The sequence below is a fragment of the Podarcis bocagei genome (assembly GCF_964188305.1).
Source record: "Podarcis bocagei genome assembly, chromosome: 2".
NCBI classification, from domain to species: Eukaryota; Metazoa; Chordata; class Lepidosauria; order Squamata; family Lacertidae; genus Podarcis; species Podarcis bocagei.
In genome coordinates, this window is record NC_138126.1 from 96867691 (window position 1) to 96893890 (window position 26200).

Sequence of the window (26200 nt, forward strand, 5' to 3'; positions counted from 1 at the left end):
ACATTATTTAAATAGAGAAGTCAGGTATAGATAGATCTGTTGCCCAACCTTGCGTCCCAGGTAATTGGTAGAAAGCATTATTAAAGCCAGAAGGATTCAATACATGGAAGAAGAAGCCCTGCTGAGGAAGAATCAGCTTAGCTTCTGCAAAGGGATGTCCTGCTCAGCCAACTTCTTGGATGCTCGTCTTGTTCCCCTGAAATGGCAATTTTTGAAACCAGTACATTGGACTATAAACCTGCCTCTGGCTGCTTTCATTTTCTTTTCTGCTTTGGTCTTGTGTACATCATTTATCACTTATTTATTTTTTTAAGATCCCGTTTGTTTTCCTCCAAGATGCTGGAGGGGTTTTGTAAAGGGCCCTTTCACACACCCATGCAGTCCTAATAAGTCACTGTATGACAGGAAGAGGCCAATGAAGGAGGCTGAGGTGGAGGAGAGTGGGAGAGGGAGAGGGAGGGAAAGGAAAGAGCACAAATAAATCCTAATTAGGGAACACTTCCCAGATCCCTTCCTAACCTCCCCTCCCCTTTCCCCTTCACTTTGGAGCTACTCTGGTCAACGCATGTGTGCTCTCAAAGCAGGATGCATGTGGTTTGAAACGAATAGTACCTGTGTGATAGCAGCTCTCTCACCCAGCTGGCTCCCTCACTCGTCTCATGCCTGCACATTTTGCAGCTGGATAATTGATCATTGCTTCCCTCCTGGAGAACTAGGTCATGTGGAGAGGCTGTTGTGAAGGCACGTCGAGAAGAAAAGCAGTACTCAGAATTGTATTCGGCTGGCTTTTGCAGCTTGCCTCTCTCACCAGTAAATAATTCAACAGCTCCACTGATGTACAAATTTTGGGAGAATTTGTGGTCCATCTCACTCGCTGTATCATCTGCATTTGAGCATGCCATAAGTGATCACAAGAGAAGCAGCATGGTGCTGTGCTAAGGCCCTGGGTTCAAATCCTTATCAGCCACAGAGTTACTCGAGGTCTGTCCAAAGCTTGTTGCACTATAGCTCCCTGACTTTTATCTCATTTTCCTAGCCTCTAAAGCAGCGGTACTCAACTTGTGGGTTGCCAGATGTTGTTGGACTACAACTCCCATCATCCCTGAGCTCCGGCCTTGCTAGCTAGGGGTGATGGGAGTTGTAGTTCAACAACATCTGGGGACCCACAGGTTGAGAAAGGCTGCTGTAAAGGCTAGTGGCTTATGAAATATTCCCCAGAAGCAGCAGCAACAAACCCATACACAAAATTATTAAAGGAGCAGAAGTTTCAAGGTATCTGTAAGAAACCACGATTATCCAGATAGTGACAAGGTCACTATTTAAGAGCATTTCTCCGCATGGCAAAAGGAATATAAGGACATAATATGGGCAATGGTTAATCCAGGGTCAGGTTCCAGAAAACAGGGACTGTCCCTGGGAAATAGAATCAGCAGCTGAAGAATATGACCTGTGTATTATTGTCTAGTATGCTTCATGGCTTACCTAAAGGCTGTAGCTCAGTGGCAGAGGATCTGCTTTAAATGGAAAATGTCCTGGGTTCAAGCTCCAGGTAAGGCTGAGAAAGACCCTGGTGCCAATCAATGCAGGCAGTTCTGAGCTAGATGGGCCACTAGTCTGACCTGGTGTAAGGCACATTCCTACGTTCCTGTGGTTAAATGGAAATTTGAACCCAGTTCTCCCCACTCTTCAGTCCAACATCCTATCTGCTGTACCATCCTGGCTCAGGTGTGCCCTCTTAAATAGAATAATAGAATTGTCAAGTTGGAAAGGACCCAAGGGTCATCTGAAGGCAGCCCTGTTTAGGGAAGTTTTTAATGTCTGACATTTTAATGTATTTATTTTTTTTTGACATTTTAATGTATCTTTTGTTGGAAGCCACCCAGAGTGGCTGGGGAAACCCAGCCAGATGGGTGGGGTACAAATAATAATTTATTATTATATAATTATTATAGTTCAATACCCTTCAATGCAGACGTCTTATCTAAAGCATACATGACAGGTGGCTACTATAATTAGGAATGAACCAAAATATGGGACTTTTTTATGTTACAGAAGTAAAAAGGATTTGCCCACTCAGAGTGAGGGCAGGAAGCAATGCCCTCACCCTGAATTGGCTTTGTGGCATCACCATGTAGCTTAATCTGCTTAGCTACATGCCGTTCCTGATTAGCTAGAGACGCCTTCCTGAGTTGTACCTTAAAACTCCTTTAGCCAATAAGGGCCTAGCACTCCGGGCTCATTCTTTAGGGAGCTTATCACACACTTACAATGATGAACACCATATGCAGACGTTATCATAGAGGCAACGTCATATGAACTGAACACTGCAGCCTTAAGAAAACATTCAAAATCTGAAGGTGGAGAGGGAACAACTGTTCATCACATACAAGGAATGGATATTCCAGGCAGCAGGTTTGAATTAGAGGGCAGTAGTTTTAAATTAAACATTAGGAAGAGCATTTTGGCAGCAATCCAAGCTCAGAGCTAGATGCACTTAAGACCACTGATTTCAATGCTAGTTTGTGGTCTGTGACTGTAAGAGGAGCTCATTGGTGGAAGAGCTGCCTAAGGAGTTGAGTCTTAGAACTAAAATCACAGGCAGTACCTAAAATGGCAAAGTTGGGATACAAATCTTTCCATCATGGGCAAAAACTCCCAGCAAGGTTGTGCAATTGTATTATATCACCTCAGTAATCAATGCTTGTGGGATACACAAAGTTCTTTGTGTATATTATCAGTATTCTAGGATATTTAAACAGCATTTTTTTTTAGGACTTCACTATCTCATCCATCCTCACAGCAATTGAATTGAGTCGAATTGCCAAATGGTGACCATTTAATTCAAGTTGCGGCAACACGGATGCCCCAAATACTGTGGCACCTCAGAGGCTCATGATGAATTGCTCAGAGAGAGAGAGAGAGAGAGAGAGAGAGAGAAGTTATCCAATCTGTTATCCAATCCATTATCCCGTCATTAAAACCTCTTCAACCTTGGATAAGAAGTAGGTTAAGCTGAGAAAGACAGTGACTTGCCCGTGATCACGGAGTAATAACTGTTGCTTTAAGCATTAAGGACACCCCTACACGGAAGGCACTTCTACCTAGGAATTAATATGCAACCTGTGTGTGCTCTGTGACAGTCTTGCACACAAGTGGTTGACTTGTGCACACATTCACTCAGAAGCTATGATGCTCCAGGCAGCGATAAACCCTGAACTTCATTCCTATGTATCCATGAGGAAATATGTAATTGGTAGCTTTAAGTAGGAAAACCTTCACTGTGAGAAAGCATAACACCTCTTCCCTTGGGGAAACTGAGTGTCTCTGCATTTTGCATTAATTTCATCTCACAATAATTTAACCCCTGACAATACAGGCCAGATTTGTACTTGGGAATCTGACTGAAGGGCTCCATGGTGGAGAAGGATCTCACTGTTGCAGAAAGCAAAGCACCAGAAACTTATGTGACTGAACTTTGACCAAAAAGGTTTACTAGTAAAGATGACTGTTGGCTTATTTGGGCTCTAGGTTTTTTCTTTCTTATTTCAATTTTGCTTTATTTGGGGATTTGTGTTGTGGTTTCGTAATAAAGTTACAAAAGAAAAAGCTTCTGCTTTTTTTTTTTTTGCATGTGCAAAACTGTTATACAGTAAAAAAAAAAAGAGATCTATAAAGTTACCAGATTCTTGTATTCAGCACTGGTTAGCAGAAATATAACATAAAACATACCATGAAGTTGGGTTGGGTGTTCTTTGTTAAGAATCGAAACTTCATTAATACTTAATACAAATGTATGCAAGTAAATTTTAGAGGCAGTTTGCAAAATGTTTTCTAAGAGCTAAGGCGTGTTAAGAATGGGAGCCATTCTTCTACAAACTTAACAGGGATGGCTTCTAATTTCTCTAAATCACAGCCTGCAGTGTCTCATATAATTCTGGAATGCCAAACAATAATTGCCCGGCCAAGATAGCAAGCAAACTTGGATTTCAATATCTTAAATTTAATTTTGCAAAAGCAAATGCTATACAGGACTGAGAAACCTTACATGGATAACGGATGAATATAGTTGGTGTGTATTTTAAGTGTTAAGCACCCAGCATTTTTTAGATTATATAATCTTTGTGGAGTTTGTGTTTAAATACTAGGCAGTTTTCGTAACAGTGGAACATGACAAACCTATATTAATTTTGACTTAATTTAGTGTGTATTAGGAGGTTAATCTTTCCCTTAACTTTGCAAAACCATTCCAGAAAAGGAAGGAAAACCACTAAGGAAGCAATGAATATTTTAAAGATACTATATTCAGTCATGAGTATGACACCCGATCAAATCTAATTCTCATAAGGCTAAAATCAGCTCTAGATCAGGTTTTCACAGGCCAAAGTTGATCTCATGTCATCTGGGATATGGGAAGAAATTACAAAAACGAATATGTTGAGTGGTGAGCCTGCAGTGGGTCTGTACTTGCTCCTTTCCCCTAGAACTGAAAACATCTAAAGTTCTTCCTGTTTCCCACAGAAGTCAATGGCAGAGAGTGCTGATTGGCTGGTATGACAATGCCACCTTCTCACCCCGCCCCTGCTCATCTGGCTGTGCAAAGCACTGATTAGTTGGCCCTTGCGGCAGTCCCAAAGCCACTCATCGCCAGCCAGGAGCATGCCTCCAGTGAAAAGAAATAAAGAAAATGATCGGCAGGATTTTTTTAAAAAAGAAAATGTTTATACATTTAAACAGATAAGCTTTCCCCCTCCACACACAGAAAACGCCAAAAGCTTGTCCAAAGTATTGTGAAGGGGGTGGAGTAAACATTGGACCTGGAAGTGAATGAGTTAGCAGAGTGAAAGAAAGAAAACACAGAAGTAGTGCACAGTCAAGGACAGACATTAAAAAAAAACAAGCCCCCAAAACAATAGAGTTAATTTTACTATCATCCCACTATCTATGTATTTTAGCAAGGTTTATTTGTCTTTCATACACCTGACATGAAATTGGCTGATTTAGAAAGAAGTAGTAGAAATCTGAAGAGAGTTGTGGTACTTGTGAACTTGATGAACAGCCATTGTTTTGTAGGAGAGCAACTCTCTCGCACATAGAACGTGTTTCAAGGGTTTGCTTGAATTTTTTACCGTCTTCTTGTCTTGTGATTCAGCCAACGTCTGCACTATATATGTAATTGTGAATAAATTTCAAACCTGCTTAGTTCCTCCCATGGGTCTTATCTAAGGAGCTCTGGGAACTGTAACTCCTGTGGAGAGTCTTGGAATCTCTAGCAGAGATTTCTCCAGGGTTATCTTGGAGGCCAGAAAGGAAGCACGAAAGGAAGTACCGTATCTGTTCCAACTCTGTGTCTTTGCAGGCGGGTTGTTGTACCAACTTGCGAGAACCAGCACATAAAAATATTGCCCAAAAGAAACTGGATAGAAAAGGGGAGAATGTGCAAAATGCAATCAGACTTCCAGCAAAATCTTTGGGGAGCAGGGATGGGTATTTCTGAATATGAGATCAGATCATTTTTGGCTTAGGCTACAGAAATTGCTGTAAAGTCTTTTGCACCGCAGGCACAATTCACATCCCTGAACACTAAACAGATAGTCAGAATGCAGGGATTGCAGAGCCACAGAGTGAAAAGTTAGATTTATGAATCAAGGGATGTTTGGGCTTCTGGAAACGGCCACAGAGTGAATTCGAGGGCCATTATGCTGTCTAGTGGGATGTGTTGCCTATGGTGGTGAAATGACTACACAGGACAAAATTCTGTAAAGCTGGTAATTACTTCAGAGCACAGCGGTGGCCTCTGCTCTTTGAGACGAGCGTCTCTGAAAGCCTTTGATAAATCAAAGCAGCCCAGGCTGCTGAAATCACGATAACAGTGTTATGAAAAGGACGAGCATCTGTCTAGAATAGGTCAACTGAAATGGCTTAGCACTCTGGCAGAAACAGAAACAGCCCTTCTGTTGCTAGACGGTCCACATTTTTCTTTGGTGCCAGGCTTTAGGAGAGCTTGCACAAGAGATGGATAGACAGAGGAAGGATGGGGATGCAAGGGAGAATCCATTGCACTTTGTCGTATATTCAGACTGGCTAGCGGGTCCCTAGAAAATCCACATTTTAAGGCAAGTTAGGTACTTCACTTCCACATATCACACAGCAAGAGGTGGAGCAAGCTTATGCATTCATACTAGGAAAGATGGTGGGTGGGTGGATGGATTAGATGGGATATCATCGCTCTGCTTTTTCAATTTTAAGTACCGAATGCACTTGGATAGCTACCAACAGAACAGGTAAATGTGGCTCAAACAAATGACAAGGGTACACCTTAACTTGGCATCTATGGGAGAGGTAAGAAATGGGTGCTTAGACTGGCACCAACTCCCAACGTCAGTGGGCTTTCTCACTATAACCTGGAAAATCTATGCTGTGCTTTCCAAAATCGGATCCTCCAGAATAGTTAATGGAACCTATTACTTGCCCTCTTTTAAGGGGCATATTGCCCTCACAAGGTGGTTTACAAAAGCAGTTTAATGCACACTAACATCATTACAGAGGTTTTTTTGGTTTTTTGGAGGGGGTCAGTTTGTTGCAGCTGTCAATTCATTGTGGGGGAAAAATCCCTGGCAATCTGCTGGAAATCACCTAGAAATCTACCAGTAGTTCTAGATCTTTTTTCTGACTACCTTGATTTAGAGTTGCCAGTAATAAAGCTATTGTAGCATCCTGGAGGCTTATCCCAGCAGTGTATCTGAAGCTGGAGAAGTTTTTCACGACACACATGTCCTGTTAGCTTGATATAGGCAGGGTTGTGATGCTAAATATAAATCAATAAACAAAGCAACAGTTCTGTGCCAATGTTACTCAGATTTTGTGCCAAAGAGGGAGCTGAATTTTGTGATAACTAATTAACCAATGTGCATCTATTTCTTTGTTTTGCAAAAATTTATTCATGGACAAGTCTCGAAAAGCCTTGATAAGAAATTTGCAAATCACGAAAGACTTACCCCTGACCACTAGAAAGCCAGCTCTGTGTATACATATATCCCATGCTCTATGATTTCACCAGGCATTGCCAAAGTTATCTTCACAGTCCTTTATGGACTAGAAACTTGTTATCTATCTATCTATCTATCTCTATCTATCTATCTATCTATCTATCTATCTATCTATCTATCTATCTATTTATCATCTATCTAATCTATCTATCTTCTATCTATCAATCTATCTATCTATCCATCCATCCATCCAGTGCTTTTTTTTCTGGGCGGATGCAGGGGTACGCATACCCCTAAACATTTTGTGAATCTTTGTACTTTTGTCCATTTACTGTATTTATTTTCCCCGATTTGAACTATAAGATGGTGATTTTCTTGAGTGAAGATGACAGTACCCCTAAACATATTTTTTAAGGAAAAAAGCACTGTATCTATCTATTAAAGCTAATATGTTCAGATGTTTTATTTTGTAACAAGTGCCCAGTTCCACATAGCGGTCAGAATCATAAAATGCCTCCAGCTTTTGAAAATGTTTTATGGACCTTTGTTTTGAAAGTCTCATGGATTAAATTTTCCTCAGGTTACACACTTGTTAGGATCCATCCTAAATGGTTCCAGATGCACTGACAGAAGAAACAAGATTGCCAAATATAGTTCACCCATTTATAAACTTGGAAGCGTTGAGATAATGCTGGAGAGATGATTGTGATGTCAAACTACAGTCCCTGACAAAACATTAGATAATGAGTTCACTCCTCCAGCATATTGAACAAATATCTGATTCAAAAAGAGAACCCCGTAACACATTCCCAATGCCTGTGGCAATCTTGCACCTTAATGAGATTATTTCCCAACTTCTGCTGTTGATTAGGAGCATAGTCCACAAATCTACATCTCCTGAACAAATCCCCCTCACACACACACACTTGTTGTGCAACAGCAGAGTTTTTCTTTAAGCCCCATTCATTTCAAAGTGCCTTGGTCAAAGAGTTTCTCAATGGACTGGGCCTAAAAATCACGTTCCCAAAATGCTTAGAGAGGAAAGGGCCCAGGGGAAGTCAGAATAGCCTTAAAGGACATATTGTCCATGTTTGTCCAGATGTATGTCCTGAAACACAAAAGAGGAGGCTTAGAATGGAATTAATCAGAGAAAGAATTCAGTGGAATCAGTATTCCGGCATCTGCTTTTTATCAGTTTGAACTGTGCATGTTATGCCATAGCAAATATTAGATTTGCAAAAGCTTGCAGCAATATACAATAATATATTTTTTTCTGAAGCTTGATTTCACGTGGCTGTTTTCTCCCACCATGAGATTATTCTTTTTTTAAAAGCCTCCTATCCACCCCAAGTTGAAATCAACATGGCCATCATTCAGCATGCTGATGCAGATATATCTGGGCTTCAGGAAGAGCAAAATCAGAATGCGGCAACTAGACCGATGACTGGGTGTGGCCGCCAAGACCATATAACACTGGTCCTGAAAGACCTACATTGGCTCCCAGTATGTTTCCTAGCACAATTCAAAGTGTTGGTGCTGACCTTTAAAGCCGTAAATGGCCTCGGTCCAGTATACCTGAAGGAGCGTCTCCACCCCCATCATTCAGCCTGGACACTGAGGTCCAGCTCCGAGGGCCTTCTGGCGGTTCTCTCACTGCGAGAAGCCAAGTTACAGGGAACCAGGCAGAGGGCCTTCTCGCTAGTGGCGCCCTCCCTATGGAACGCCCTCCCATCAGATGTCAAGGAAATAAACAACTATCAGACTTTTAGAAGACATCTGAAGGCAACCCTGTTTAGGGAAGTTTTTAATGTTTGAAGTTTTATTCTGTTTTTAATGTTCTGTTGAAAGCCACCCAGAGTGGCTGGGGAAACACAGCCAGATGGGCAGGGTATAAATAAATGATGGTGATGGTGATGGTGATAGTGATAGTGATGATGATAATGATAATGATGATGAAGAAGAAGCAGAAGAAGAAGAAAAACCTCATACCCATGCCTAGAAAGCAGAGACAAGCAAAAGTGTGGATGAGCCTTGAATGTCATGGCAATGTATTAAATAATCCCAATTGAATGAAAAGCCATTATTATTATTATTATTATTATTATTATTATTATTATTATTATTATTATTATTATTATTATTGCAAAGTATGCCTGTACAGCAAGGATTCTGATGAAGGGGTCAGATTTCCACCATTCAGGCCATGAGTGCTTATGTATCCAAAATAACCCCAGCACAAGGGGAGGAGGGGTATTAGGAGGCTCGGGAGTGCTACCAAATTCACATAACTCGTAAGGATGGAGCCCTCAAAGCAGCTCAATGGGGACCACGTATGCTCACTAGACACAGAATGCTGGCTAGCTATTTAGGAGGGAAATGGAAAACTGGAAGCAAGGAGAGAGCAGGAATGGAATGGAGTGGTCAACATCTCCCGTGCTGCAGCGTTTTGTTCCAGGTCTCAGTTGTAGACAATTAGAACACATCCATCCGCCACCTCTCATAAACTACATACACAATGACCCATTTGTAGCACAAAGATGCAGTTTTTCTTCAATCCAGAATTGTTTATGCCCATCCTCAATAGTGAAGAAAGGCATCTTCCCGCCCACTGCTCATTCTTTTAATGCCCTTTTGGTTCTCAGAAAGGTATAAATTAGGCATTCATTTTGTGAAGGAGTCTGCCTATACAGTGGTACCTCGGGTTAAGTACTTAATTCGTTCCGGAGGTCTGTTCTTAACCTGAAACTGTTCTTAACCTGAAGCACCACTTTAGCTAATGGGGCCTCCTGCTGCTGCCATGCCACCGGAGCATGATTTCTGTTCTCATCCTGAAGCAAAGTTCTTAACCCGAGGTACTATTTCTGGGTTAGCAGAGTCCGTAAACTGAAGCGTATGTAACCTGAGGTACCACTGTATTGCTTGGTTACCTGTTTCCCCTGAATAATGGCCAACTCTGAGGGTTCTGAATCAGGGTTGCCTAGCTCCCTGAGGTAGGCTGTCGAACTGGAGTCCTTGCTTGCAGGATATGATTAATCGGTAATTTTTTTTCTAGACCGCCTGTTGACCAAAGTCTCCCAGGCTGTTTACTGGGCAGGCTTGTACTGAGCACTTTGCCCCCATGTAGAAGCACCTGGGAGTTTAAAAGCAGCCCAACAGCAAACATACTCTTAACGTATGCGCCCATTTCCCTGTCAAAAGCAAACTTGGTAGACTTGGCATTTGGATTTAATTTGAGAAAGGCTAAACAGAACACAAGAGGGAAAAGAAGACGGAAAAGAAGTGGTTCCCTTTCTGTTTCATCTTACAAATGACTTCCTCCTCCCCACCCCCCCTCTAGACTTTTTCTTCCTTTTTTTGTTGCCACACACTCTTCACACATCAAAACCTATTTTAGGCTGGCTGATAAATCCCAGATGTCTAGGGAAGGCAGCAAGGATGATGGTTATTCCATTCGCGGCTTCACACGGTTTTCCTGGCAACCTCCTGCGTGAGATTCAGCCAAGTGGGAAGAGCAGAAGAAAAGGGGGAATGAGTCTGCTTCTCGGTAGTGTTGTGTGTGTACAAGGGGGCTGGAGCAGTGAGCCAGGATCTCAGAGAGGCTGAGGTGACATTGGAAGGGAGATTCATGGGCTGTGTAGACATCTGTTTCGGTCTGTGCCAGGGTGAAACGAGCTGAGGCAGGTGTTTGATGTGCAAACAGTGCAGGTTTCAGGGGACAAATGGTTAACATTTTCTGGGTTGCCTTCCTATGCAACACACAGGGCTCCTCCAGAGGAGACCTGTTTATTCAGCATTGATTGTGATTAGATGGTTAGGCGATAGGCACTTCAATGTGACCTGCTTATTGAGCTTTCCTCTTGATTTGTTTGTGTGGGGAGGACTTTGCATCGAAGCCAGTGCTCTCCCACACTTTCAAACGCATTTCCCCATCAATTCCCTTATCACAACAAGTCCAGTCTTTCGGGGAAGCAGGTTTGTTGCACAAAACCTCCCAATCAACTTTAAATGTGCAATCCAAAGTTGCCAATATGTGATTAAATAGCTACTGAGCTGTGGTTCTTTCATGTTGGATCCTGGGCAATTTTCCATACGTACTGCCTTCAGACTTACAGCGACTATAAGTCTGCTATGTGCAACAAGTGCTTGATAAAACGCACTGAAAATATACCCAAATAGTGATATGTAAGGCAGCTATAAAGCCATTTCCAGAAAGCCCAGAGTCATATAATAAATAAATAAGACTTTGGACCCTCTGGAAAAAGGATGGGACAAGGGTCATAATGCTAATTTGTTTGTTATAACTTTTTATCTCATGTAATGGCAGTAGAAATAATTATGCACACATGAACACACACTTGCGACTGAGTTAATCTCTGAGTTAGGTGACTCTTAGGACTCTCTAAAAACACCTATTGAATTCTCTTTTCACCTGACTCCTACTGGCCTCAAAATCCGGTTATATTTCTACAGAGTTCTGCATCTACGGTGGTTTCACTCCTGATGGCGAAATACTAGAAATGGGTTTTATGAGAAATGAATATTATTTGGGGGCCTGGTGTCCCTTATGAACCTGGGATGCGTTTCTTTTCTCTATCTTCTGGCCAAACATGTAATTTATGCCCAAAGGGTTTAGTTCTTTTCATGTTTGTTGCTGCATGTTTGGTTATTACTCAGAATTGGAAGGATGCACATAATCTGACTCTAGATGAACAGTATAAAAAGCTTTTATTTATAGCGGTATCGGGGGGACACACATATCACTTAAAAGTACAAAGAAGTAAAGCTGCTGTTGAGGTAGCCATTTATCAATCATATGATAAGTGATTTAAATAAAAATTGTATCCCAGTATATCATTTATTTATATAGAATTACTCATAACTGCCTCCCTTGGTTATGTCAATTATATTCTAAATCTCTCTATGGAGTAGACTGACATACACAAAGAGAGAGATAAATTGAGCTAAATGTTTATGTTTATTTTGATGTTATATGCCCATGTACTTGTGGATTCTTAGTATATGTTTTCCTCTTTTTCTTTGTTCTAAAAGGTAATGAAATAAGTGATAAGCATTGAAATTTCTGCTATATGTGTTTTTGAAATACCGTATTTTTCGCTCTGTAAGACACACTTTTTCCCCTCCCAAAATTAAGGGGAAATGTGTGTCTTATGGAGCGAATGCAGGCTCCATGGCTTCAGCGAAACCAACGCTGCGCTCCGGAGACTTCAGGCAGCTATCCCTGAAGCCAGGAGAGCAAGAGGGATCGGTGAGCACCGATCCCTCTTGCTCTCCTGGCTTCACTTTGCTGGAGAGGCGCTGCGCAGCTTTCCTTCTCTGCGCAGCGCCCCTTCAGTGAAGTGGGAGGAGAAATGGAAGGGGCTCCATTTCTCTTGTCGCTTTGCTGAAGGGGCGCTGCGCAGAGAGGGAGATATTTTTTTTCTTGTTCTCCCCCTCTAAAACTAGGCACGTCTTATGGTCGGGTGTGTTCTATAGAGCGAAAAATACGGTGCACTGCCCTGGTATGCAGGTAGTCCCATTAATAGACAACAGTTCCTGGGATTCTTTGAGGGGAAGCCATGACTGTTTAAACGGATATGATACTGCTTTAAGCATATAGTGCAGACAGGGGCCAATTACACTCAACATTCAGAAGACATCTTAAGGCAGCCCTGTTCAGGGAAGTTTTTAATATGTAACGCTGTACTGTTTTTAACACTGATTGGGAGCCGCCCAGAGTGGCTGGGGAAACTCAGCCAGATGGGCGGGGTATAAATAATAAATTATTATTATTATTATTATTATTATTATTATTATTATTATTATTATTATATCTCTCTTAGGTTGACTTAGCTTTCCCATTTTCTTTCTCTTCTTAACTGCGCCGTGCAGGTTTTTTGTCAACTTCCCATCTGCCAAGCAGTACTTCAGCCAATTCAAGCACATGGAGGACCCACTAGAGATGGAGAGGAGTCCGCAGCTGCGTAAACATGGCATGCGGGTCATGGGGGCTATTAATAGTGTGGTGGAGAACATCTACGACTCAGAAAAGGTCTCCTCCGTTCTAGCCTTGGTGGGCAAGGCGCATGCTGTCAAGCACAAAGTCGAACCATTCTACTTTAAGGTAAAGAGAAAGCCAAGTCTTTGTTCATTCATGGATAACAGGCAAATGCTTCGAATAGGGCAGATAAAAAGCAGTGATTCTGTGCCGGTTGCCCATTCTGGCCATAGCTGTCAACTTTTCCCTTTTCTTGCGAGGAATCCTATTCGAAATAAGGGAATTTCCCTTTAAAAGGGGGGAAAGTTGACAGCTATGATTCTGGCCAGCTCGTGATTCCCCCCCCCCCACACACAAACACACCTTTTTTGTTTTTAAATTAAATACATCCATTTGCAAAGGATCAAATTTGCATAAATAAAAAATGAAAAATAAAGTGCATACTTAAACAATGAAGCCCACTCACACCAGAGGCCGTGATGGCTTTAAAAAAAGATGTTGAGACCCTTATGTCTTCCCTCCCCTTACAGTTTTGATTTATGGGCTACTTTTTAAATGAGGCTGCTTTTTAAATTGTATTTTAACCAGTATTTTAAATTGAGGTTTTTTTGTTTGTGTCCCCCCCCCCTTATGTTTCCATTGTAATTTTACTGGTGTTAGCTGCCCTTTGGCCGGGGGGAGGGGTATAAATAAAAATTAGTAGTAGTAGTAGTAGTAATGAAGGAGAAGGTCATCAGTGGCTACTAGCCACGTTGGCTCTGCTCTGCTTCCACAGCTAGAGGAATAATGCTTTTGAATGCCAGTTGCTGGAGACCATAGGTGGGGAGAGTGCTCTTATGCTCGGAACTTGCTTGTGGGTTTCTGACAGGTATCTGGCTGGCTTCAGTGAGAACAGGATGCCTGACCCAGTGGACCATTGGCCTGACCCCACAGGCTTTCTTATGTTCTTATGTCGACAGCCAGGACATTCCATCCCTTCCTGAGTTCATCTGAAGCCACAATGTGCTTGTTTATGTCCACCATTGGGCAAAGTGTGAATTTCTGCAAGACTTTATTTCCCTTGTTGTATTATCAGCGATTGGGAAATGCTAATTCAGTGGCAAAAAAAAAGTGCGCTGGCATGTGGATGAGGAGGATATCATGTGAACTCCGGGGAAAAGCATACAGGCACAAGTGAGCTCCGAATGCACATTAAACTGCTGTGCAGATGTGGCCTATATAAAATTCTGGCAAATAGGCAGGGGAAATGTATTTATAGAAATACTTGTATTGCAAAGAGCATGTCTCAATAAAGGTATACGTATAGAAAAATGTAATAAATTCAATAATTAAATATAAACGTAAAAATTGAAGAAAAACACTTGTAGAAGAAACATAAAAATAGGACTCAGTGCAACACTGCATCTGAAGATACAAATCAGAAACAACTGAGACAAATTCACTGATACAGTCTGTTGTGGGTTCTCAGAAGCATAAGAATTTGGGATAGTCCCAGTTTGTTGATCTAACTCTTTTGGGGTTCCAAAATTCCATTCTAGTTCCAATCATGGAAGAAATTTATAATTATGTTCTGTGGTCATCAGCATTTGATTAAGGTTTCTCTCCACTAACGCTCAGGAGCTATTTCCTTTTTAAATGTTCACATGGACTTTGGACACTAAGTTCTTATTTTCATGCCAGTTGTGCCTGTTTTGAACTGTCCTGCTTTCATCTTCAGAGGTGGTTCCTTCCACTTTGTATACATGGATGTATACATAGATTAAGATGAATTCACTTGAGGTATCAAGGTGGGAGGTATTTGAGAGGCAGAATGGAAGTGAGCCAGAACGATCTATTTGCTCATTTTATTATATTTTGTACATCGCTTTGCAATGTGCATGCGGAAGGCAATTAATAAATAAACACATGATCAGCAAAACAAATAATAAGCAAACAAGAAATAAAAATGTGGTAAGATGCCCTGGTCAGCAACATATGGAAGGACAGCATAGACCCCAATGAAGAAATTGGAATTGTGCTGGCAGGGAGACACAACAAAGATACTAGTTTCTTGTTAGGGGAAAATATGGGGGACTCTGTCTTAACTTATTACTGCCACCTCTTCTCCTCCCAGATTCTCATTGGTGTCATACTGGAAGTGCTTGCCGAAGACTATGCCAATGAATTCACCTCCCCAGAGGTCCAGAGAGCCTGGGCCAAGATGAAGAGCCTCATCTGCACTCACGTGACTGCCGCGTACAAGGAGGTGGGCTGGGTGCAGTATCCAAACTCCACCATGTGAGCAGACCAGGGAAACAGGGCTGGGGAGGGCTTGGGGTTTCCTCTGAGGCTTTGCGCTCTCACTACATGCCACCCCTCTCTGCGCTCCCAGTAGATTCGTAAGCCTAGGCTCGTTAGTCTTAACGATGAGGATTCTGCCACAGCAATAAGGGGAAGAGGGGAAAGTTGGGGAAACACTTTGTAGTTCAGAGATGATTTGACAATGTGGTCTAACTCGCCTGTGAGCAACCTAATTGCAGAAGATTGAACGTAATCTGGTACTGACTACCCATAAGGCATGCAGTTATCTAAAGAATTCAGAAGTGCTTTGATGCACTCCCAAGGACTGTGAACTACACATGCTCTGAGGAGTATGATGCTTAACCTTTCATTCTTGGCAGTCCTCATAGGGAGGCTAGCCAGTTTTCCTCACTGTCCCTTCTGATATTTGAACCGTTTTAATGAGGGACTCTTTCCATATGTTCTCTGTGCTTCAGCTTTCCCACTGCTGTACGAAATCAGCACTTAGTATAGCACTGGGAACGCATGTCAACAGACTGGGAAGCTGTAGTGCAGCGGTGGCTTTTAGACCCCGCCATTTTGCTATTGATGGCAAGCTGCTAGGATGTCCAAATCCATAAAACAAGAAGGAGTCTTGTGGCACCTTAAGGACAAACAGATTTATTGCAGCATAAACATTTGTGGGCTCCCGTCTGCATCCTCAGCAGCATGGCTACCCCTTGGAAGCTGCCACAATAGGAAGCTGCCTCAAACTGAGTCAGTCCATCTACCACAGTATTGTCTGCACTCAGCGACAGCAGCTCTATAGGATTTCAGGTGGAATCTCTCCTAGTCGTATGCGGAGATGCTGGGAATTGAACTTAGGACATTTTGCATGCAAGGCAGATGTCCCAGCAGTAAGCTACGGCCCTCTTCGGTTTCAGTTTGATCCCACAGAGTTGCAGAGCTTCCAAAGCTCAGGCATGGTACCACTAAAACATCTTGCGAGGCTTCCACTGATCACAGGCTACCCAGGAGGAAGTGCTGTCTCTGGTCTCTAATTATGAAGAAAGCATATAAATCATACCTAGGTTGATGCTAAAATTCTTGAGTTTTCCTCTGATAGATCCCTAGCTCAATATTAAATCATCCTTTCAACAACAGCAAAACTCCTCCTAGCCTGTAAATCATAGATAATAAGGCAGCTCCTGCTCGTTGTTGAATCATCCAGCCTCGTCTCTCTCCAAGCCCAGAGATATTTTTGTTCTTCTTCATTGGCGGTGATTTGCTTGCATAATTGTTGAAGCCTGTGATTCACCTCAGCTCTCTGTCTAGGTGGCGAAGAGTGTCAGTTCTGGCCTATTTTCATAAAGAGCTCAGGGATATTAGAAGAGCGTGCTGGGATTCCCTCTCCGATCTTGATTCATACTGGGTTAGAACAAAGGCTTAGTCAGACAGATTGATGCAGAAAGGGATTCGCCAAGGCTCTGGATATTCTCCCAGAGGCAACCCAGCCTCAGCAATGACTCAGCAGCTCATAGTAGGCAAACTCGGTGTTTAGCCAGGCAAGTATGTAAAGCAGCTGCAGGAATTAGGGACGAAGTTTGTAATGGTGGTGTGTGTCATTCTCTGGCTGATTCCGAGGGAAGGAAATCACAGGCCAGAAGACTTCCTTCACCAATATCTGTGTAGATGTTGTGCTGTAAGAGAGCAATTGCTGCTAACTTAACGACCCAACAGAAGTCTCTTCTGTTTACTTGTTGACAGAACCAGATGGCCACACAAGACTGCCATTCCCTTAGCAATACAGTGGTACCTCGGGTTACAGATGCTTCAGGTTACAGACTCCGCTAACCCAGAAATAGTACCTCGGGTTAAGAACTTTGCTTCAGGATGAGAACAGAAATCGTGCTCTGGCGGCGCGGCGGCCCCTGGAGGCCCCATTGGCTAAAGTGGTGCTTCAGGTTAAGACCAGTTTCAGGTTAAGAACGGACCTCCGAAACGAATTAAGCACTTAACCTGAGGTACCACTGTAATAGTGAAGCACTATCTCCCCTCCCCGGGAACAATAAAATGAGCATGCAAGGCATTTCATTGTACTATAATATGGGTGAGTAACTGCTAGGCTTTAAAGGAAGTCTAGCATGGGTCTGAGAGGTTTTTCATCCCCCCCCCCCCCGTTTTCCACAGGAAATCTGCTTTTTACTGTTGAATCAGGACAGACATCGTTCTGCAGAAAACCTGGGTGATGTTTGCTGTGATTCAGTGGTAAACTGCGGGTTTTCCATGGGGAAAGAGGAGGGACAAGAAGAAGTGTGGATGAGTCCAAAGTAAAAAAAGACAGCAAGGCAATAAGGTGTTGCTTGTTCTTACAGTTATATAGGAATGGCAAGGATGCCTTGAATGCACACGGACATTGTCACACAAGCAGGAGATACCAAAATAGTGTTTCTGCGTTTCTGCATCTACTACATCAGTTGGGTTATTATGTCTTGAATAACAATCCTGCCATTCCTTATTCACAGCCAAAGCCAAATTAAGGCTACAGTCCTGTCTGCACTTACTTGGAAGTAAACAGCACTCAACACAGTAGGACTTACTTCCGAGTTCACATGTTACACGGTTATGCTACAAAGATGTGTGCAAAGCAGTAATACCTTGGGGAGAATGTACAGAACAACAGGCTTTTTTTCCTCTATGGAGATAAAGAACCCTTGGTTCTCTCTACCTTTGCCCCAAAATATTTTTGCTTCAGTCCCACCCAGGAGAAAAGGCATATTAATATTAATAATAAATAAGTCATACTGTGTTGAGTGTTGAATATAACCCATAAAGCTAAAGTGCATTTTAATCTGTAATTTTAGTTTATAATATATATTTTAGCGGTTGTTTTTATTCATATATTTATTATTTTTTAAAAAACACACCTTGATTTAACCTTGACCTTAATTAACTATTTTAATGACACACACACACACACAGGGTTTTATTTACAGTTGAGTGGCATACAAGTACAAGTCGTTTTATTATGGTCAATGACCAGTGCCAAGGCAAAAACACCAATTACAAAATTTGAAAGCTCTAAACAAGATAAAATGATAAAAAATTGCATATACATGAAAAGCAGTTCTAGGGGGGCATTTATCTGTCGGAAAGGAAACCCTTCTTACCCATTATATATTATGTTAATCCTGGGTGCTGAACATTATATGTTGTATTTTGATTGCTGCTATCCTTTTTGCTTTAAAAGAGAGGCAATAATCCAAGAATATGATAAGAAAGTCGCAAATGATATAGGGCTCGTCCACACTGGAATTTACAGCGGTACCTCTGTTTGCGAATGGGATCCATTTTGGAGGCCCGTTTGCAACCTGAAAGGAACGCAACCCACGTCTGCGCGGGTCGCGATTTGCTGCTTCTGCACATGCACGTGACATCATTTTGCACATCTGCACATGTGCAAGCGGCAAAACCCGGAAGTAATTCTTTCTGGTACTCCCGGGTCACCGCGGGACACAACCTGAAAAAGCTCAACCTGAAGCAAACATAACATGAGATATGACTTTACTGTGTATTTGCAGCTATTTGCATTCCCATTTAATTTGTGTAATCCACATGACTTTACTCTCAAACAACACTAATCTCAATGCTTTTCCCTGTCAATTTGGGTTTACACGATACAAGGATAATCTGATAAATTGCACAAAATTGGGCTCCAAACCACTCCTCTCAGGGTCGCAGACAATTCATTTCTGTGTTTTGAGGTTAGCCTTTTCTACCTAGCTATTTGTTTCACACGAGAATAGGAATCTTAACTCTCTTTGCATGCAAATCTGGAACCTACCAAAAATCCTCATCAACATTCATACAAATATTGATCTGGATGGATAAAGTAGTAGGGAAGAAAGGTTGTTTACTGTAATTATATCTCTAGCAGCAAAACAGGCAACAGAAGGACAAATGTTTGACAGAATGTCCTTCCAGCAGATTAACTAAGAGTGTGAGGACTGTTCCACTTGCATTAACTTTTGTCCACTGAAAGCGCCTCAAGTGACCTAAGTCCGGCTGACCTTGCAGGCTGACACTGCGTGCATGGAAACATGGTGCTTGCTTCCAAGGCATCATCTAATGGAAGTGTGAAGTGTTTCCACTGACCTGGGTTGCTTCAAGAGCAGCTCAAGTCAGAAGGAACCATACCATCAGTCTGGTTGGAATCCACTGATCTCATCCCCTTTTGCTAGTACAGAAACAAACTGGCTTTCATAGTTATGCTATCAAGGATGCATTATAGACTAAAATGCTCGGAAGGGTTTTGCACACTCAGAAAACGCTTCCGCAAATTAGTGGACTTGTTCTGTGATGGGAAAATGCACTGGAAAGTTTGTGTTGATGCAACATCTTATAACCTCTCTACAAACAAATCTGGCTGAATGCTCAATAACTGGTCAACATCATCTAACCGCCCTGCAAACTTTGTGCAAATGAATCAGGATGAATGCTGAACAAACGGGTCATCTGAAGGCAACCTTGAAAGTTTAGATCCAGTGTCTAGATTGCAAAGTAGCAGTCGTATAGTGAGCATTTGTCGGTGTCGTATCCCTGGAAGGAAATGGTTCTCTTAGAGGAGCTTGGGCATAGCAGGGAGCAACTGCAGGAAGAGGAAGAGGAAGAAAAAGAAAAAGGCAGCTTTACAATTTCAGCCTGACAAGGGCACTGAGAGGCCAGTGCTAGCTTACATAAAATAGTCTAGTGAGCTGAAGGACATTGAGCCAGAATAGGGCATGCGTTCCAATTCAGAACGATATGGAAGTCTGTGATAAATGAAGCAATGATATCTGGAAGTGCTCTCTTCTCTATGAGGCAAAGAGCCAGAAATTCCTAACTTAAGTCATTAACACCACAACTGATTTCAGCCAGCAGTTCTGAGAGAATATTTATGAAAGATTTTGCCTCTCCCAGTTCAGGCAAAAATATGGAGCATGCAGTCTTCAGGGTATTTATGAAGGTTCTCCTGATTTTCTTGAGGGAAGTAAATGCCATCTTTTAATTCTAAGTAAATTTCTAGTCCTCAGGAGATTATTAAAGTAAATTTGACAACTGAATGACAGCTGTTTCATAAGCTGTTTTTATTTTTATTTCAAGCAGCTTATGAAGAGGAAAATCTGTATTTGGGTGGTATGTCACTGCAGGTGGCAGATGGGTCAAGGGTTCACATGCCTGAGTGCTCCTTCATCAAAGGTTTGTGGAGGACAAAGCTACCAGTGGCCACCAGTCATGATGTCCTTGTATTGCCTCCAGAATCAGAAGCAGCATGTCTCTGAATACCTGGTCCTGGGGTCTGGAGTCCTGTTGTCTTGCCCAGAGGCTTCCCATAGACCTCTTGTTGGCCACTGTGAGAAACAGGATGCTAAGACTAGATAGGCCCTTGGTCTGCCTCCAGCACAGCTCTTCCTATGTTCTTAACAACACAGATTTATCATCTCATTTCTATTCAAATTATAGTAATTATTTCTAAATTTGCACATTAGCAAATGCAAATTTTATGCAAATCTCTGTCCTCCTTTGTCCCCCCCCTTTTTTTGGCAATGCATATATTCTATTTATGCAAATCTCTGTCCTCCCTCTTTTTCTGGCAATGCCTTTCTTCTATTTTGGCAATGTGTAAGTGACCATCACAGCAAACAGAATACTGATGCAGAAGACCTCGCTTTGCCATTTTTATATTCCTGTATATGAAAAAGAATGAAAAGCTGTGTTCAACTGTCCATTCCCCCGGGTTCTGAAGGTGATCTGTTGGATGAGAGCTGTTGTTTCAGCAAGGAAGCAGCTCACGAGTGGGAAGTGGAGGCTCCACCCCTTCCTGACTCTTAGCCGGGCCCTTATCCAGACAAGTGATTCCTTTCTTCCTCCTGAATAGCTTCACATGCAGCTAGTGGGGCACTTTGGTGTTGGTGCTGAAGCTTCTGCTTGGCTCCTCATCACCTCTGCTCCTGTGACTATGGGAGAGAAGGCGGGACATGTCCAGGAACCCTGGCAGGTAGTATGGGAACCTTCAATGTTAGGGCAGGGATATCTGGGTCCATTGGCTGTTCAGAGTCACTGGCAGTGTGGAGATAGTCCTGCTCCCCTTGCTCATTCTCTGAGAAAACCTGAACCCTGACAGCAAGCCATCTGGAATTCTAAACATCTTGGCTTAGCTAACGATGGACTCCAGTGCAAATAGGAACTGTCCTTTTCTAGGGTTCTCTGCCACCAGTTAAAAGGCAGAGTTGCAATCTTAAGACGCAAGAACAACTCCTGTACCTCCTTCAAAGACTATCCAATCCAGGCTTATATCAAGAGAATCCATAAAGAACTAAGAGAAGGGCAAAGGATCCCAGCCCAAAACATTATGGGGATTTAGTTGGGAATCTCAGTGTGCTTCTGAACCAACGCCATATTCTCATGGAATATTTGTTTGCACTGCTGAGATGTTTCCAAGAAAAACTGTGGAGTGAAAACCTGTTATAATTCCATCCAAACTCACAGCAGGGATAGAAGGGTTTGAAACAACGGGACATCAAGGATCTCTGCAGGCTCCCTCAAATGTTCACACACTAAGTTTATCTTGACATGTAGGACCTCCAAGACATTTCATCCATCACCCGGGAAGTTATTGACATGTTAAGTTTTAAGTAAAGAGAATATTGAGTGTTGCCAGAAGACCCCTGTAGCTTTTCAGCAGGGTTCCAGAATCCAAGAGTAGCTGAGATTTGGGTACCCATTAGATGTGAGACCCAGCTGTATTTGAGGGGAACAACTGTGTAGGTCTTTCCCATGGAATTAGCAATGCACTAGAAGGAGGTGGCTGGTTTTGTGGGAAAGACCTGCCCAATGGGCCCCATGACCAAGTCATTTGAACATTCTTTACGGTATTTACAATTCCAGTTATTTATTAATCGCTTTTCAGGCAGAGCCCTCACAAAGCCATACGCAGAACAACAGAACCTCAGGCAGTGTATGGAACATGGAGTAGATACAGGCAAGAGAGGTACTGAATTAGATCGCCAACATTCTTTAAGGAAATAAGAAAATTGTAATTTTTAATACCTTCTTGAATGACAGGACAAATGTGAACTGGAAGAGTTCCACAATTACTGGGCCACTAATGAAAAGACCCTGCCCCATGTGCTTACCAGCCTAACTGACTATACCGGGGGACACACAAGCAGGACCTCAGATGAGGTTCTTAGATTATGGGCAGGGTTATATGGCTGCAGGTGTTCCCTTGGGTAATCCAGAACCAAACCATTTAGGGCCTTCAAAGCTTGTATCAGCATTCTGATATAGCCAAATGCAACTAGCACAAAACTGGTATCATGGATTCAGACCTTCTGCCCTCTGTTAGCATCCTGGTGGCTGTACCAGTTGAAGTTTCTGAGATGGCTTCAAAGCACTGCTAAGTCCATTTCAGTAGTACGGTTTAGCCAGTTTATTTGTGGATAGAAAGCTCCCACATAAGAGCATTGAAATTAAACTTAGGAATTCATCACAGTTGACCAGTTAGGCACACATAGCAACAACATTATCTGTTACTACTTAAACTTGGTGCCTGAGAGACGTCAAGGAATCTCAAAAATTAGGCACATTGGCATCAGAATTAGATAAATAGTCAGGTGGAGAAAAATAATTGTAAGCCTGTCAGACTTGACCATTTTGTTTTTTTCTGTTTCTGGCCAAGTTGCTACAGCAAATTCTAGCCTTCAAAAACACATTATAAAAAAATGATAATACTGGTTTATTACTTTACAGACTTAATTGTTACTAAATAGAATCCAGATGTCTACAGCTGCCATCCCTTGTGTATCAACCTACTAAGCAAAACACATGCCACTAGGATACCACTAAGATAAAACATATGCATGTACAAAAACATGTTTGTAAATATTACATTATCAAAATTAAAATTGGTGTGTGTGTGTGTGTGTGTGTGGTGAAAATTAAGGGCTGTCCTCTTTTCTGTTCTCCTCCCTTTCCAAATCTGTCTGAAAGACTTATGACTTATTCACAGATTTATCAAGAAAACACAAAAGTCAAACTGAAAAATTGGAATGCATTTTTTAAAAACCCCAATGGAATTAAAAGTAGGGGGAAGAGCAAAAACGACGAAAAAACCTTGGCTCAAGTTGTGGTACTCCCTTAGCGCACACAGTGAGAGACAGCTGCTCCATGTTTCATACAGGTCTAATATCTGGATCCTAAGCCTTTTCTCTTACTCTTTCTCATATCATAAGCAACAGACATTTCAAAATGAAAATTCTTGGAAACCAGATTCCATTTATCTCTTCTGTTTCACTCTGTGCTCGGTAGATAAGTCATAGATTGCATCATGCCATGTTTACTCTGCTTAATGCCTTGCATAGTTCTCGTGGCGTGAATCTAACACACTTTGACTTGAACTAATTGGATTGTCCAGGAACCCATAGGCTGTGATTACTCAAGCAAATTACAGCACTCGGGAGGCTAGAGAACACTCTCTTTAGTGTTTTAACTGTGCAAAACAAAGTTGGGTTTTCGTTCATTCAGTTCAGCCATGACCAAGGTAGGAACCATGTGCATATAATCCTAGCTGAATTGGAAATTGTAATTGCGGGATATCTTGGGGAGAAGAAAAGGCTAATGAGTAAACCCTACATGAATCTGGAGTGGACAGTCGGACGGTGCCTTGTATGCCTCTTTCCAGCAATTCCGGCAGCCAAGCTGGTGCCAAATGTATTGCTCTGCTTTCCTTTGGACCACATTGGTGAGGCTGGGGGGGGTGGTCTTGCCATCTGGGCAGCCCAGAACCTCTATACACACTGCCCAGGCTTGCATCCCAGAGAGATCACTTCAGTGCAGCTAATGCAGCAAAAATAACATGTGAGTCAGCAATTATGAGTTACCGATCTCTGCAGCCACAGCGGGTGCTGTGATTCCCCACCAGTTTGGTTTCGCCCTCAGAGGCAGACTCCATTGTCTCTCGAGACAGATGGATTCCAACTCTTTGAATTCTCAAATATTTTCCATATATTCCCCACATGTTTCCTGTGTGTCTTTGATGCCCAAAGAGATCTGATCTCAATCTTTGAAATTGACGGTTGACATATGTCAGCATTAGATGAGATGAGAGAAGATTTAGTATTTGGCAGCTCTTATAGAATGGTATGTCATAACGGGTTTTAAAACTCTCAGCACTTTCTGCCCTAACTCATCTGCCAACAACTTTCTATGCATCCCTTAGAAAACCTCAGCCACTCTGTCATATTTTGTAACATATTCTAGAGAATTCACGATTCACAAATTGGTCAACAGGTCACCTGTTGTTCCCTGATAAGCTGGTTGACTATGGATGGGCACTAGGTACTAGAATCATATTCAACATCTGCCCTTGGTATAAGCTTTCGTGTGCATGCACACAAAAGCTTATACCAAGAACAAACTTAGTTGGTCTCTAAGGTGCTACTGGACTATTTATGTATTTATTTATTTAGACCGTGTCGAACCAACACAGCTACCTACCTGAATCTAGAACATCTGCCCTGGTTACTGTTTTATTTCTGAGCCCAACTCAAAATACTGATTTTGATCCATTCACTGAGATATGCAGACAACAATTTCACTAGGTTGTCTTCTTCAAAGTGCAATACTTTTTCAGCAAAAGCCTCTGGACTCTGTCATGTCCTTGTGCGTATTATTATTATTGTATGTTTTTCTTTCACCAGACCTTCGGAGATTAGGAGTTTTAAGGATATGGCTTGTTCTGCTTTTTTTCTTTTTCCCTGTGTGGCTTGATTTGCTTTTACATCTACTTTTATTTATGTTTCTCAGATATGTTAATAATTGAAACTGTATAATATACACCTTTTGAAAACTGTCCAAGCTTAAAAAGTGATACATAGATCTAGTAAGTAAACAAAACACTTAAACAAACAACTACAACTTTAATTTTAGAGTTAAAATGCCAAAAAGTCTGGTACCCCATGAAACTGCTGTCAGAGAACTTGAAGGATGCCTGCATTTATTAATTACAGAGCATTTTAATTGTGCAAAGTGCTTAACAATCCGTGTTGCTGAAAATTATAAGCAGATCCCCATTATAGCTTTCCCCCTCTTGATCTTCAGAGCTGAATATTGATCACTCATCATGAATTTACGAATGGAAAAGGTGGCTTCCAAATCAGCTTTCAGTCAGAACTGTCACCTCTGAACAGGTGTTCAGTGCTGTGACTCAATTCCAGCAATGCAACTAAAATTACTTACCTGCTGAGACAAATTACTTAGCTGAGATATTTCCTCAAAACATCACCTGTACTGAGATGGTGAAGTATCTTACTTTGTTAGAAATGAGTAGTTAAATAGGTAGTCGTCTTTTTTAAGAACCCTGCATACGCATACACAAACTGTGATTGTTGACAGCCATCAGGATTGCTAATATCCAGGTTCTGTCTGGCATCCATTGAAAGAGGCTGTCCTTATTGCTTTGCATGGGTTTTCAAAACCCTGTTCCTTTGGTTGGGATATTTTCACACATTGCAGCTGCTTTTAAACAAACAATGAAAAGGTTGGCAGCATTAAAAAATATTAGTAATGTGTTTTCCCCCCCTCCCCCTCATTTGTTTGCTCTTGTTTGAGGGCTGTTTGCTGCATGACCAATGGTTTCTTTAGTGCCATTTTTACACAATCCCAGCCAGTCAGGGTTCATGGAGTTGATGCAATGATGTCATAACACCCACACACCCCCAAAATGCCTGGCAGCCAATGCTTCCTGCACTGTAGCTAGCCAGGAGTAAAGATAAAGTGACCCCTGACCATTAGGTCCAGCTGTGACTGCCTCTGGGGTTGCGGTGCTCATCTCGCTTTATTGGCCGAGGGAGCCAGCGTACAGCTTCCGGGTCATGTGGCCAGCATGACTAAGGCGCTTCCGGTGAACCAGAGCAGCGCA

The 26200-nt window shown here is 42.1% G+C and overlaps 1 protein-coding gene across 3 annotated transcripts in view; it reads left to right on the forward strand.

Moving 5' to 3' along the window:
- CYGB (cytoglobin) overlaps positions 1 to 26200 on the forward strand; it is a 55434-nt gene that overhangs the window by 9515 nt on the left and 19719 nt on the right. The window contains exons 2-4 of one of the 3 annotated variants that reach the window (XM_081185456.1): positions 12876 to 13107; positions 15095 to 15258; positions 22190 to 22292. In XM_081185456.1, coding sequence (XP_081041582.1) covers positions 12876 to 13107; positions 15095 to 15258; positions 22190 to 22277 — 484 coding nt within the window. In that variant the 3' untranslated portion in view covers positions 22278 to 22292. Of the gene's footprint in view, positions 1 to 12875; positions 13108 to 15094; positions 15259 to 22189; positions 22293 to 26200 lie in introns of those variants that run through there. The other 2 variants (XM_081185457.1, XM_081185458.1) reach the window with 2 other exon arrangements.